The 14040-nt window shown below is 45.2% G+C and overlaps 1 protein-coding gene across 1 annotated transcript; it reads right to left on the reverse strand.

Moving 5' to 3' along the window:
• Nucleotides 1-5049: 5049 nt before the first annotated feature.
• On the reverse strand, nucleotides 5050-13510 carry LOC117040687 (inverted formin-2-like). The gene is given in 7 exon segments (XM_033138623.1): nucleotides 5050-5087; nucleotides 6288-6447; nucleotides 7753-7868; nucleotides 9052-9108; nucleotides 9111-9284; nucleotides 9287-9459; nucleotides 13439-13510. Coding segments are annotated over 7 exon segments (768 nt in total). The 5' UTR covers nucleotides 13489-13510.
• Between the last annotated feature and the right edge of the window lie 530 nt (nucleotides 13511-14040).

Raw genomic sequence — 14040 nt, forward strand, 5'->3', positions numbered from 1 at the left:
TGGTGCACTTATCATGCCAGGGAGAGGTGGCGGTGGAGGTGGAGCTGGCAGCTGTTGCGATGCCATGCTAGCTGTTCCAGGAAGCGGAGGGGAGGTGGTGGCAGCAGAGGAACACTCAATGGAGCGGAGCTTTGCCCAGGCAATGCTGAGCAGGTCAGTAGGTGGGATGGCGTAATGCTCTCAGACATGTTCGGCGCCTCTGGGTTGGGTGGGCTGCCGGAAGAGCAAGTCGCCGGAAGAGGACATTTCTGGCAGGCGTTTGGAAGACCCTCAGAAGCTTCACTGGTCTGAGTGCTCTCATTCACTTTGCTGGCGCCTCGCCGGGAGTCTGGGCTTCTTTTCTTTGGCCTCTTCTTGATGGACAACAGCCTCTCCATGACTTCTTCCACGCTGTTGCCTTGTACTGCAATGAAGGGGAGAAGATCTAAGGCGTCCTTAGAACCAGTTCAAAGCCTCTTTCTGCACAAACAACAACTGTTACTACTACGACTACTATTGCAGAACAAGGGATACCCGGTCCAATGGTTGGTGGAGGGAGATTTTGGGATGGCCGTAGAAAACCACTGTGGAAGAGCCAAGTATCTCCTTGGCTGCACACATCTATCAAAAATGATGGACAAGCCCCCTAGCTTTATTAGAGGTGCTTTGGGTTGGTGGTTTTCAAATGATGTCATTACCCTACACCCTGCCGGAAGCTCTGTCATTCCTTCATGAGAATATAAATAATGGGTATCACAGGGGTTTGTTAGATGCACTTTCTGTTCAGATGACAGCTAGACAACTTTTTTGCCACAGAACGTAGGAAGGCAGACCAAAAGACAGTCTGCCTCCTTGTTGCCCTTCTGCTGGCTTTGGGGAACTGACTGCTTTCTAACAGAAGGGCTGATATCCTGTCATAACAACAACAACAACAACAACAACAACAACACACAACAACAAAATAATAATAATAATTTATTATTTGTACCCCCGCCCATCTGGGTACAAATTATCTGTAATTATCTGTATGTTTTACATTCATACAATTAAAACTATACATAAATACATCATAATATTAGTATTTATATACCAGTTTTAATTCTTTAATGTTTATTTTTTAATGATTTCCCCACCACCACAACCACCATTTTTAAAGCTGTTTCTATTTTATCTGTAAGCTGTCTTGATCCCTGTTAGGGAAAAAGGCATCATAAATATAAATATAAATATGCAGGGAAATGTTTCCCCTGTAGAGAATGTTTCTCTTTGTAGAATATCCTTTTAAAAATAGAAATAGTCCTAACCAGTACAAACATTCTCAACATTCTGATGTCGAAGCAATGATTCTTCAACATCAGCTTCGTTGGACTGGTCATGTTGTGGGATACCTGATTATTGTCTTCCAAAGCAACTACTCTATTCCAAACTTAAAAATGGAAAGCAAATACCGGTGGCAACAAAGCGTTTAATGATGCTCTGAAGGCAAATCTATAAAAAGTAGTATAAACACCGAAAACTGGGAAACACTGGCCTGCGACTGCTCCAATTGGAGAACAGCCTTTACCAAACACATCATGGACTTCGAATAAGCACAAAAGGGAGAAACATGCCAAGAGGAACGCACGTTTGGCAAACCCTCACCGTGTGACCAACTCCTGCCTGGAAACCTATGGCCCCACCAAGGAAGGACGTGTGGGTCCAGAATTGGCCTCCACAGTCACTTATGGACTCACTGTTAAACCATGTTCATGGAAGACAATCTTACTCAGCTATGATCACAGAAGAAGAGGAGGGGAGGAGGAGGAGGAGAGGAGGAGGAGGAGAGGAGGAGAGGAGGCACAAATACAGCACTGAGACTGCATCATAGGTTACAGTGAGCTTCCACTTACTGTCATTTGCAAGCAAGATGGCTCTGCTTACTATTTCTAAGGATTCCCACAGCAACAGGCTGGAGCGATGGGAAGGTTCGAGATGCAAGAGGCTCTGGAGAATGGACAGCAGTTGGATGGAGGCTGGAAAGCTGCTCACCTGAAATGAAAGCAGCCACCACAAGTTAAGCTTCCCAGATCGTAAGTCATTGTTACATGGCAGGGTGCCCATCTGACCATTAAAACCTACTCTGTTGTAAGCCCAGGGTTGTCAAGTTATTCCTTGCTGATGCTGGATGTAAGGGCCAAGCCAAATTTCCCAGTTGTGGAAGCAGTCACAGGATACGTGTGGGCAAATGCTTGTGCACATGTGTGACAGAGGGCACCTCTGCACGAGGGAAGTATAAACCTCAGGATAAATGGGCACCTTGCTCACGAACCTCCATGATGCAGTATTGTGTTGGAAGCCGCCCAGAGTGGCTGGGGAGGCCCAGCCAGATGGGCGGGGTATAAATAATAAAATTATTATTATTATTATTAGAATATAAATAATCTTTATTTCAAAATATTTTTTAAAAATACACTCACACACAAATATACAACAAAAAAATGCAAATCATACAATACAAACAATCACCAAAGGAAAAAAAAGATAACCAACCCCCCCAAAAAACAGCAAAAAATTAAAAACAAAAACAAAACAATGAGTCCCTGTCATTTGTATATCGTTTCCCTCTACGTTTTAACATTTCTTACTTTTCCTTACCATACATACAACCATCTAGCAATGCATCAATCTATCATATAATATACTATCCATCTATATATTCCCTTATGTCTCTCATTCTAGACAAATCACCAATTCTGTTTTTATACCTTCTTTAATCAAGTAATCCTCCACATATTTCCACTCGCTTTTGATTTTTTGTTTTGGGACATTTCTAATTGCTGCTGCTGCTGCTGCGCTGCTGCTGCTGCTGCTGCTGTTTTGTTGTTATACAGTCTATGGCCTTTTAAACTCTCTCTCTCTCTCTCTCTCTCTCTCTGTGTGTGTGTATGTGTGTGTAGGGGTTATTTGTCTTTATTATGGCAGCATTTTTGTGTTTTATATTGCAAACTGCTCCATGATCCTCGGATGAAGGGCAGTATAGATATTTAATAATAATAAAAATAACAGTAATAATTGATATGGTTGTTTTAATGGGTCGAGTGGCTTTCCTTTGTTATTGTTTATTGCTTTACATCTGATATTATTAGGTTTTTTAATGGATACTTGTTATTAGCTTTGGAAAGAGGAGGGGGAACAGAACAGGAATGTTCTAAAGATGTTTAAAGCTGCATTTAAAAAGAAGACCCCCCCCACTCACTTTGTTAAACAGGGAGGAGAAAACCTCTTGATGGTTGCTCATGTCAATCCCATCGCATATTCTCAGCAATTCCTCATCGTCTTCGGACTTGGCCTCCTCAAACGTTTCGCACTGGATAAGCAAGTCCTCATCCTCTATATCTCTGCAGAGAACCCGCAACAGTACATATTTGCAAAAACCCTCCGTTAAAAAACTGAGCTCATTTTGCGTTACATACAGGTATGAGAGGGTGTCCCCAAATCTCAGCTACTTCCTGCTCTCCTTAATACAAGCATCTATACAGTGGTACCTCGACTTACGAATTTAATCCGTTCCGAATGCACATTCGTAGGTCGAAAAATTCGTAAGTCGGAAAAAACCAATTTCCCCATAGGAGTGCATTGGAAATGAAAAATTCGTAGTCGAGTAAACCACATCTAAAATTCGTAAGTCGAGTAAACCCCATCTAAAACCGCCAACGGATGTCCTTCGGGTGTCGAAAAATTCGTAGGCGTGCGGGCGCTTTTTTCATTTGTAAGTTGAAAAATTCGTATGTCGAGTAATTCGTAAGTCGAGGTACCACTGTACTGAGAAGGTGAAATACACATATTTAGGGAAACCTCTTCATATTTTAAGCCTCCCAAAACATTTTTGGAGGGCAGGTCAATTTGCAAATCCTGTGACTTTTCTTAGTAGCAGTGCCCTTAGTTGGGGCAGGGCCCAGCTACCCTCCAGACCCCAGCATCACTGGTGTTTACTTGGGTGGGGATGCAGGTGGTGGTAAGGTTGGGGCCAATGCAGCCATGCTGGCAGGACTGCTGCTGCTAATCCAGCTCTCCAACCAGTGCAGCTGTATGACTCTGACCTCATCACTGCCCTGTTTCAACCCAGCCCTGGTAAGCCATTGCTACACCAGGGTCAGGAGGGCAAACCCATGGCTCTGTCTCGTTACAAGTGCCACTAGTGTCCTCTTCCATTAAAATGCACCCATGAACCAAAAATAAATGAGAAGAAGGAATAAATGGGGGTTTCCCTACTGTTGGGTGTAGCTAGAGACATTTATGGATCAAATCCTGGCTCAATAACCTTGGATACTGTTAACTACTGCTTCTCATTATGTATGAACTGGGAACTGCAGTTAATGGCTTCCAAATGAGCTAGAATTTGGAAGTGGGAACCAAGGAGTTTATTAAGCCAGTGTTTCATCATGAAACTGGGCCACCCGCCTAGAGCAATTGTCTCAACCTGGGCCTGGAGCACAGCTGTCAACTTTTCCCCTTTTTAAAGGGAAATTCCCTTATTCCGAATAGGATTCCTCACAAAAAAGGGAAAAGTTGGCAGCTATGGCCTGGAGTTGGTTGGCTCGAGTCTGAAGAAATCCTAGGTGGTCATAGCAGAATCTGATGGGCTTGGAAAAAGCATGCTTCTAGACATCATGGTAGCAAAAATCAACCTGAAAATGCACACCTTTATTGTCATTATTTGTAAGAAAAGATTGAGGGGTCTTAGAAAATGGATGGAGATAGTAAAAATCTCCAACACGCTCCAGTGTTATTAGTCAGTTTGACTAGGGGGGAAATTCCTTCCAGGATCTAAATATGGTGATCCATCAGTCCCTAAATGTGAGCACAGCACAGCTGTTTCAAAGGAAATGTAATGGTGGTACAAGTCTATTCAAGCCCGAATCTCTTGATGCATACGTCTGTCATGCAAAGTGGTTGGCGCTAGACAGAAATAACCGCAGACATAATGGCTGGCCTGAAGATTTGTACCGACAAGGGAATGATCATCCTGAAATGACGTGCTGCAGAAAAATAAATCTCAACGGATATGCAGTCAGAGAGGTAATAAATGACTCACCTCAGCTTGGTTAAAATATCCAACAACTGGAGACCTGGAAAGAAGGAATTAAAAATGTGTTGAAGAGATGGTCTAATGGACCCAAGGATTTGCTGACGTAAAAAAGAACACAATCACTAGCAAATAGGGCTGGGCGATATATCAATATATCCTCCAAAACCAGTTTGAAGTCCATACTGTGATATTGGTTTCATAATATCTGACCTTGCATATATTGCAAATCATATATATATACACACACCATTTCCAAAATCACATTCAAATATACATTTCCACTATTAATAACTTTTTATAATAAAACATTCAATGACTTCCCTTCTTCCCCTTCCCTGGTTCCTTTGATTTTCCCACCTGAATATTCTTATATATCCATTTAATTCACTTTCTCCTTTTTCCTTCCTTGTTGAAAGAGGAAGGCCTTTAGTAGGGATCAAAAGACAACGGAGATGACAATTGTCTAATATTTAACGGGGAGCAATTCTAAAAGGCAGGAGCCGGAACACTGACGACCTGATTCCTACAGGTCTCCTGGTCCCAACTTGTTTACGAGCCCAAACCAGAACCTTGTCTCGTAGCTAATTACTGTCAAACCTCGGAACTCAAACGGTTCCGTTGCCAAACGTTTCAGTTCCCGAACACCGAAAACCCGGAAGTAAGTGTTCCGGTTTTCGAACATTCCTCGGAACTTGAACGTCTGACGCGGCTTCCGCTGGAGTGCAAGAAGCTCTTGAAACCGATCGGAAGCAGTGCCTCGGAACTCGAACGTTTCAGAAGTTGAAGGATCCTCCAGAATGGGTTACGTTCGAGTTCCGAGGTTTGATTGTATCAAAATGATGGAAGAGGGGAAGCCTTTTCTGAAACAGACATGCCCTAGAAACTGCTAAGCAACATACAGAAAGAAAATCACAAACTAGAAGTTAAACAAGAGGGGGGGGGAGTTCAGTTCTCACTCAAATGACTGAGAGCCAGTGTGGTTCAGTAGAGGAAAGGTGTGTCAAGGCATGTGCCTCAACATTCAAATGCTCAAAGCGCAGAAGGCGACAGGGATGCACATGGAAGGCTCCACTCTAAATGTTAGAGTACTTCCCTTGCTCACAGTTACACATAGAATCAGATATATGTCTTGCAGTGCACTAGTCTATACCTAGAGCAAAGCATCCTAGAACCCCTGTCTGGATCAAGGAATGGCTCTGTCATTGACGTTGAACCATAGGTTTAGGATTGCCGTCCTTACCAATGAACTCATTGCGGAGCTGCGTCCGAGCTCTCAGTTCTTCCGTCCCCAGGATGACCGCGTTGATGGCACTCAGGAGTGTTATCATGTAGGGCACGTTGTCTGTGGTCGAGAGCTCGTTCATGATGACGCTGAAACGGTACTGTTGGTTCTTCACCGTCTGTTGACACAGAAATCGCAGGCGCGTCAAATCAAGCTTCAAAATCAAGAGCGACACGGGAAGCTGCTTGCATCGAAACTGCCCAGACTCTTCGGACATCGAGCCCAGAACTGCCTACTTTTGACTGTCAGGGGCTTTCCAGGGTCACAGAAGGGTTTTCCTCCCCATCAACTGCCATCCATGGAGATGCTAGGGACCAACCCTGGGATTTCCCTCCTGCAGAGTAAGTGCTTTACAACTTGGCTATAGCCTCTTAATAAAACAGCAGCACACAGGAAGCTGCTTTAAAATGAATCAGGCAATTGGTTATTCTAGCTCAGTACTGTCTACACTGGCTGGCAGTGGCTCTCCAGCAGGCCCTCCCATCAGATGTCAAGGAGATAAGTAACTATACAGCCTTTGGAAGACATCTGAAGGCAGCCCCGTATAGGGAACTTTTTAACGTCTAATGCTTTACAGTGGAACCTCAGAAGCCAAACGCCTGTGAACTCGAACGTTTTGGCTCCCGAACGATCGGAAACCGGAAGCGATTGTTCCGGTTTTCGAATTATTTCTGGAAGCTGAACATCCGGCGCAGCTTCCGATTGGCTGCAGGACAGTCCTGCAGCCAATCAGAAGCCACGCCTTAGAAGTCAAATGTTTTTGAAGTCGAACGGACTTCCGGAACGGATTCCGTTCGACTTCCAAGGTACACCTGTATTCTGTTTTTGTACATGCTGGCTAGGGAAACCCAGTCAGCTGGGTTAATATTAACATTAATATAAACACTGATATTAATATTGATATTAATGTTAATATTGAACTTGGGGCCATCTGCATGCAAAGGAGATGCTCTGCTAGATGAGCTACAGCTCTCCCCATATCGTTCTATATGAAGAGCCTACATACACAGTAAGTTGCCTTATACAGAGTCAGACCACTGGTCCATCTCACTGCTGCCCACACTGACAGGCACCAGCTCTCCAGGGTTTTTGGCAGGAGATATTCCCAGTATTACCTGGTGGTGCTGGAGATTGCAGGGACCTTCTGCGTGCAGAAGGTGCTACAGCCCTTCCCCTATCTTCCTCCACTAAATCTCATTATTTTTATTATCTATTTACATTTGCTAGGTAACTTCAAACCACTTTCAAAGCAGCCAATCCACCCATCCCTATGTGAAGCTCTGCCTGCAGGATTCCTAGAGACATACAGTTAGTTGCTGTGGGAAACAAGGCACTAGAGTAGATAACCTTGATCTGATTCAGCAGAGCGTTTTCGTACGTGTGTGTACATTGTGTCCTTAACATAACCTGACTTTCTGCTTGCCTTGTAATGATCCAGGGCGTCCAACGCCAGAGCGTGACCATCCACTGAGTAAATGCCAGAGAGCGGCCAGGAGCTCAAACGCTTGCTTCTTGCCATGACGTTCGAGGTGTCAAGTGCTGCAAAGGACAGAGGGACCAAGGTCAGCAATAAGCGCACGTCAATCCTCGAGACAACAACTTAGGAAATGGCTTGGTTCAGGAAGGCACAAATCCCACCTACTTGGGGGAAAGTGTGCCCCTGCTCAGTTTGGTTGCGTATTTCCAGGGCTTTTTTTCCCCTGGGGGTACGCATGCCCCTAAACATTTTGTGAATCTAACGGGAGAAGAAACTTAAAAAATTAAAATTCTAGGTTTCTTCTCCAGCACAGTGAATCGCCAGTTCCGTTGCTATCCCCCGATGGCGGCTGCATTTCCTGTCACGGTGTTTCCTGAGTCTCAGAGGGAAGCGAGTGTTAATGTGTGGAGCAGTGTGGAATGTGGATGTGTGGTGTTTTACTGATGAACGTTTGGCCTCATTGAGGGGCAGTATTTCAATATGAGTAGGAAAATTACTATAATGGTGATTTCTTGAGTCAAGTAAGTCCAGTATACCTGAAGGAGCATCTCCACCCACATCGTTCAGCCCGGACACTGAGGTCCAGCTCTGAGGGCCTTTTGGCGGTTCCCTCACTGCGAGAAGCGAAGTTACAAGAAACCAGGCAGAGGGCCTTCTCGGTAGTGGCACCTGCCCTGTGGAACGCCCTCCCTCAGATGTTAAAGAAATAAACAACTACCTGTCATTTAGAAAATACCTGAAGGCGGCCCTGTTTAGGGAAGTTTTTAATCAGTGACTTTGTATTGTATTTTAATATTTGTTGGAAGCCTCCCAGAGTGGCCGGGGAGACCAGCCAGATGAGCGGGGTATAACTAATAAATTATTATTATTATTATTATTATTATTATTATTATATTATTATTATTATCTGACATTTAGAAGACATCTGAAGGCAGCCCCTTTTTAGAGAGGTTTTTAATGACTTATGTTTTATTGTATTTTTATCTTTTGTGGAAACCACCCAGAGTGGCTGGGGAAACCCAGCCGATGGCATGGTATAAATAAATTGTTGTGTTGTTGTTGTTGTTGTTATTATTATTATTATAAAATGAGAGTACGCCTAAACTTTTTTTAAAAAAGGAAACAGCACTGCGTATCTAAACATTTTATTTATTGTCCAGGTCTACTTTCGTTGCGTTGCAACTACGTGTTTTCTGTGCCTGCAAATGCCGTGTGGAACGAACGAGGGAAAAAACGTTCTCTCACCTTGGGAGAGTTTCCTGACGTAGCCTTCATTACTCACGATGTACTCAATGCCCTCTGAGAGTTCATGACTGCTCGCACGCAGTTGATGCATGTCAGCTGCAACAGGGCATCCGATATCCTGGAGACCCCCCTCCCGGAAAGCCTGTCCAGGGCCTCAAGCAGGAGATCCAGTCCGCAGAGCTCCAGGAACTGGACCATCCAGCCATCGTCGCTGCTCTCCAGCCGCTTCTTGAGCCTGAGTAGTTCACCACGGATGGGATCTGCAGGAGGCGGATACACAGCTCCGGCTCTGCGTTCTCCAGGTTGGCCTCCGTCTGATCGGAGTCCTGAGAACCCAACTTCTCCTTCAAGGCAGCCCATTTCTTCTGCACACCTTCCTTCCTTGAGAGACATGTTGGCCAGTCACTCCTAAAGTGGGAGAGAGAAAGAGAGAAGCTTAGGCATTATTTATTGTGGTTTGTTTACTTAAATATCCATAACTGCACTTTTATATAACTCATCCCAAGGCGACACACAGACCATAAAACACCGCATTAAAATAAGAGGTTGGATGGCCACCGGCCATGGAAGCTTTAGTTTAGATTCCTGCATCACACGGGGGTAAGACTAGATGACCCATGGGGTCCCCCTTCCAACTCTACAAATCTAAAAATGTCAGACACATCAGCAAGAGATGGGTGGCAAAGAATCTCAGGTGCGAAAAGCCAGCCTGAATAATAACAGTTCTTAGAATACGAGTAGAGATGGCTGCTGCTGAACCTCTAGTGGCAAGGAGTTCCACAGGGCAGGTGCTGCTCCACCGGAGGTTCAGCCCCTGATGACGTTCAGCCAAACCTCAGGGGCATGGGGGACCACAAGAAGTGCCTCAACTTTTCAAAATGTTGACAGCTTTCAGATAAAACTCTGCGGCTGCTGCAAAAGCCTCTCCCCCACAATACAGATGTGTCACCACAAAGGAATGTGCTGGACTTCCAGTTTCTCTCCGCGAGCCTTATCCATGTGATCAAGCTCCTGTAGCTACTGCAGGCAACACACTTCAAATCCACCGAATGGGTTTCCAAACAACTCAACAGAAGTCTTCAAAAAGTGCCTGGGGTGCGTGTGGAAGGGGGGGGCAGAAACTCCATCTTTCTGCGGCAATCACTACGTGGAATGCAGTGGTACAATCCTCAGGCACACCTACCAGCTACAATGTCAAATAAGCAACACAACTCCTCGTGTCTAGGGTCCCATTAGCTCCCAGCTGGCATGGTCAATCGGGAGATGAAGACTCACAGAATTGTAGAAGTGGAAGGGACTTCCAACCCCCTGCAATGCAGGAATCAGAGCTAAATAATCCCTGATGGATGGCCATCCCATGGAGGAGAAGTCCATCACCTTCGAGGAAGGCTGTTCTATTGCTAAACAGCTCTTGGAGGTTGCAGTCGGAGCCCAATGAGACCTGAAGATCCTCCCAATCCCCATCCCTGAGGACTGGGGAGACTCAAGTAAAAAAAAAAAACCCACCCAACCACTGGGTGAGCTTGGGCCTGTCAATCTCTCTAGCCTAATCTACCTCACAGGGTTGTAGTTAAGATAAAATAGGTTGGAGGGGTTAGAGCCATACATGCAGGGAAAAGCTGCTACCAGTCAGAGTGGACAACACTGAGCCAGATGGACAATTGGTCCGGCTTGGTCCCAGGCAGTTTCCTATCCTGCTTGCATCGAATTCCTTGCAGAAAAAGGGTGGGATGAGAATGTCCAATAAGTGAAAACAGGGGTTAAGCATTAGGCTCTTTGTTTTCCGCCTTCTCTGCCACTCTTGAATTCCAAATAGCTTGGACAACGGCCCGGCTGCTAAAACCGCTCTGCTGGCTAACAAAAAAAGGAAAGGAAAAGAAGCAGGGCAGCGTTGCTGGAAATGTGAAACAGTGAATAAGCTTTTTGTGCGCGTACCGTTGAAGCTTAGGAGGAGAAAATGCACATGGCAAATAAAATCATCAGGGAGCGAAGGGTATGTTGAGGAGCAACTATTCCAGCAGAATAACTCCTTGGCTTCTTCCAAGGAGCTCTGGAAACAAGCCCTTCTCCTGACCCCCTTCTGAGCCAAGCCCTTCTGGCCTTGGCAGAGAAGAGGGATGAGGAATTTGTGGGGGCAGGGGGAGATAAATCTGTCTTCTGCTCCCTCAAGCCTGAATGCTAAGCAGTGACTAAAAGGCTTCGTTAACGCTTCCAAGCTGCCTCTTCTGAAAAAACCCTTTAGAGAGAGAAAACGCTGAGAGAGAGAAATAAATCAAATGTCTCGTGATCTTCACTTCCCTGAGTGGGAGTGGATATTCTAGGGCAGCTTTGCGGGATGAATTTCTGGTCAACTAACAAATAATACGTAGCTGTCAACAGTTTGATACTTAGAGCAAAGATAATTTAATAAAATTTAGCAAGAGCCTGAAAAACAATGAAATAGCTTTATTCTGTTACACACACACACCACACACCACACACACACACAAGTTTCAAAAGTTTCTAGCTCCTCACATGAGCTTTAACAGAGCAGAGAAGTACATTCTAAGGAACACGATCAGGACAGGCCTAAGCCATTTTGCTGCCTGAGGCGAAGGAAAAGATGGCACTGCTCACCGCTCCTTCCCTGGGCAGAAGGCAGCTGGTCTGGCAGTCGAATCGTACTTCATATACAACATTTCTCCACCGCACCTGAAGCTAGCTTAGGGAGCAACGGCAGACCGCATGGTTACACACAGCTCCGTCCTCCAAACCCTCCCCACAGCTCACCATCCCTTAACATTTGCCGCCTGAGAGGCAGCTACTTCACTTGGCCATATGCCAGTGCTGTCAAGTATCCCGTTTTCCCGGATTCTCCCTTATTTCAAGCAGTTTCCCGCTGCTCTCCCTTATTTTTATTTCCCTTAAATTTCCCGTTTTTAATGGAAGCAGCTCCTCCCCTGCTGGCCAGGGACTGGGTGGGAAGACCTCGCCTACTTGGAGAGAAAAGCCTCAGCCCTCAAAGCAAGTGGGAGCCGTTTCCCGCGCTTATGGGGGGGTATTCCTCCCCCTACACCAGCCCCTATCCGTTGCCGCCGGGCCCCTCAGCCAGCCAATAGGGTTAGCTGTGGGCAGAGCCTGGCTGCCTTTGAGCAGCTGCTGCTTCCTGTCCTGTTTTGATGGGATCAGACAAGAAGACAATGGGGCTCCATGGCTGCCCTCCTCTCTGCTGTCTGCCGTCCTCTTTGCTCCGCTCTGAGCCCGAGCCCGAGCCCGCTTGGAGTTTACATTGCTGCTCCGCCCACTTTTGCTTCTGGCTCCGCCCACCACTGACATGTGACTGTCCCCAGGATGGGTGAGACTGTTGATCCCTTATTTTCAAATCCGAAACTTGACAGCTATACCATATGCTAGAGCAGGCCCTGTTCTTCATTCGCAGTAATGTGATCTAACATTATTGGAATAGTCAGGACTGATAAAGCGCAGTACTTCTTCACACAGCAGAGAGTTAAACCACGGAACTCGATTCCACAGGAGGCCCCGGTGGCGACCAACTTGGATAGCTCCAAAGAGGGTTGGAGAAATCAACGGAGAAGGAAATCAAGGCTCTGAGCCAGCAGGGGAGAGTGCTCTTAGGATCGGGCCCTGCTTGCGGGTTTGCCCCATACAACTGGTTGGCCACCATGAGAACAAGATGCTGGACTAAATGGGACAGTGGCTTGAACCAGCAGGCTGGTTCTTACGTTCTTAACATGCCTACATGAGTCAAACATGAACCAGCCACAACATGGTTCCTAATTCTCTGCCCAGTGCTCTCTGTTTCCTCAACAGGTCAGCCAGGCGCTGCTTCCTGACAACCTGTTTTATGCATATTCATCTAGATTTGTTTTCACGAACTTTAGGTGGTTTTAAGATGAAACTGCCTCTTTATGGAGCGTTCAATCTCACAGCAGGGATGTTAGACAACATCGATTAATTGTTTACCCACACACTTATGTTTTCCTGCCATTTTTAGTGATCGCAAAAAGTATTGATTTTGAGAAGAAGTGAGCTTGTTGTGGAAGAGCGCTGAATTCACTTTAATTGCACGACCTGAATTTGACAGTATGGATGTGATTGAATCCCACCAGTAAAAATCTACTGTCTGGAAGAATAATAGCGTGTCAAATATATATATGAAAATAAATAAATAAAAAGCATTCCCTGAAGGCCTATAAAAGGTTTGAAAGCCTCTGCTTTAAAACCACAAATGACAGCAAGCTTATCTGTTCAATTGGCATTAACACTCCTTTGAGAGGAAATTCTTCAGGAGAATAATAAAAACCCAAGTCTCTTGAAGGCAAGGTTATCACAGCTGAAAGTAAACCAAACAATGAACACAGTTATGTCTGCTATTTGAAACGCACACCACTTAATACTCATCCAGGAATGGTGAAACCAAGCTGTGAAGCGAGCCATGCAGTGACACAGCCCATTTTGTTTTCACTTGGTTATAATGAAGACAGGCTTGCAAGCCAATATAAGAGTCCCCGCCGCACAAAACTGAAAATAAACGATGCTGTCATTCTTGTTGATTTAACACGTCTATGCAGGGTTAGTACCAAAGTAAAGCAGGAAATCCTGGACTCGGTTTCCTGTTTGTCACTTTTCTTGAAGTAATAACATTTGAGTTAAGCGTTTCCTCTCCACCTGCATCTAAAAGTCCTCAGTGTAGGCAGCTCTTTGGAATAAATCCATGTAGACACTGTGTGGAATTAAGAAAGCCTATGGCTGTTGTAGTATCACCAAGGGAGGGGGGGAAAGATCTAGGCTGAGCTTATTTCGTAATGAAAACTGCTATCACCATCACAACCATAACATTCATAATGTACAAAGATGTTCTTTCAATTGTGTTTTCTCTCAGTTCTCATTTTTTCCAAAATCCACATTGCAAAAATCAGAGAAGTGTGAATTTTGAAGGATAATTGTGTTTCTGTTCCCCTACTGGCTCAAAAATGTGCCTCGGGTAGT

The sequence above is a fragment of the Lacerta agilis genome, chromosome 1, assembly GCF_009819535.1.
Source record: "Lacerta agilis isolate rLacAgi1 chromosome 1, rLacAgi1.pri, whole genome shotgun sequence".
Lineage (NCBI taxonomy): Eukaryota > Metazoa > Chordata > Lepidosauria > Squamata > Lacertidae > Lacerta > Lacerta agilis.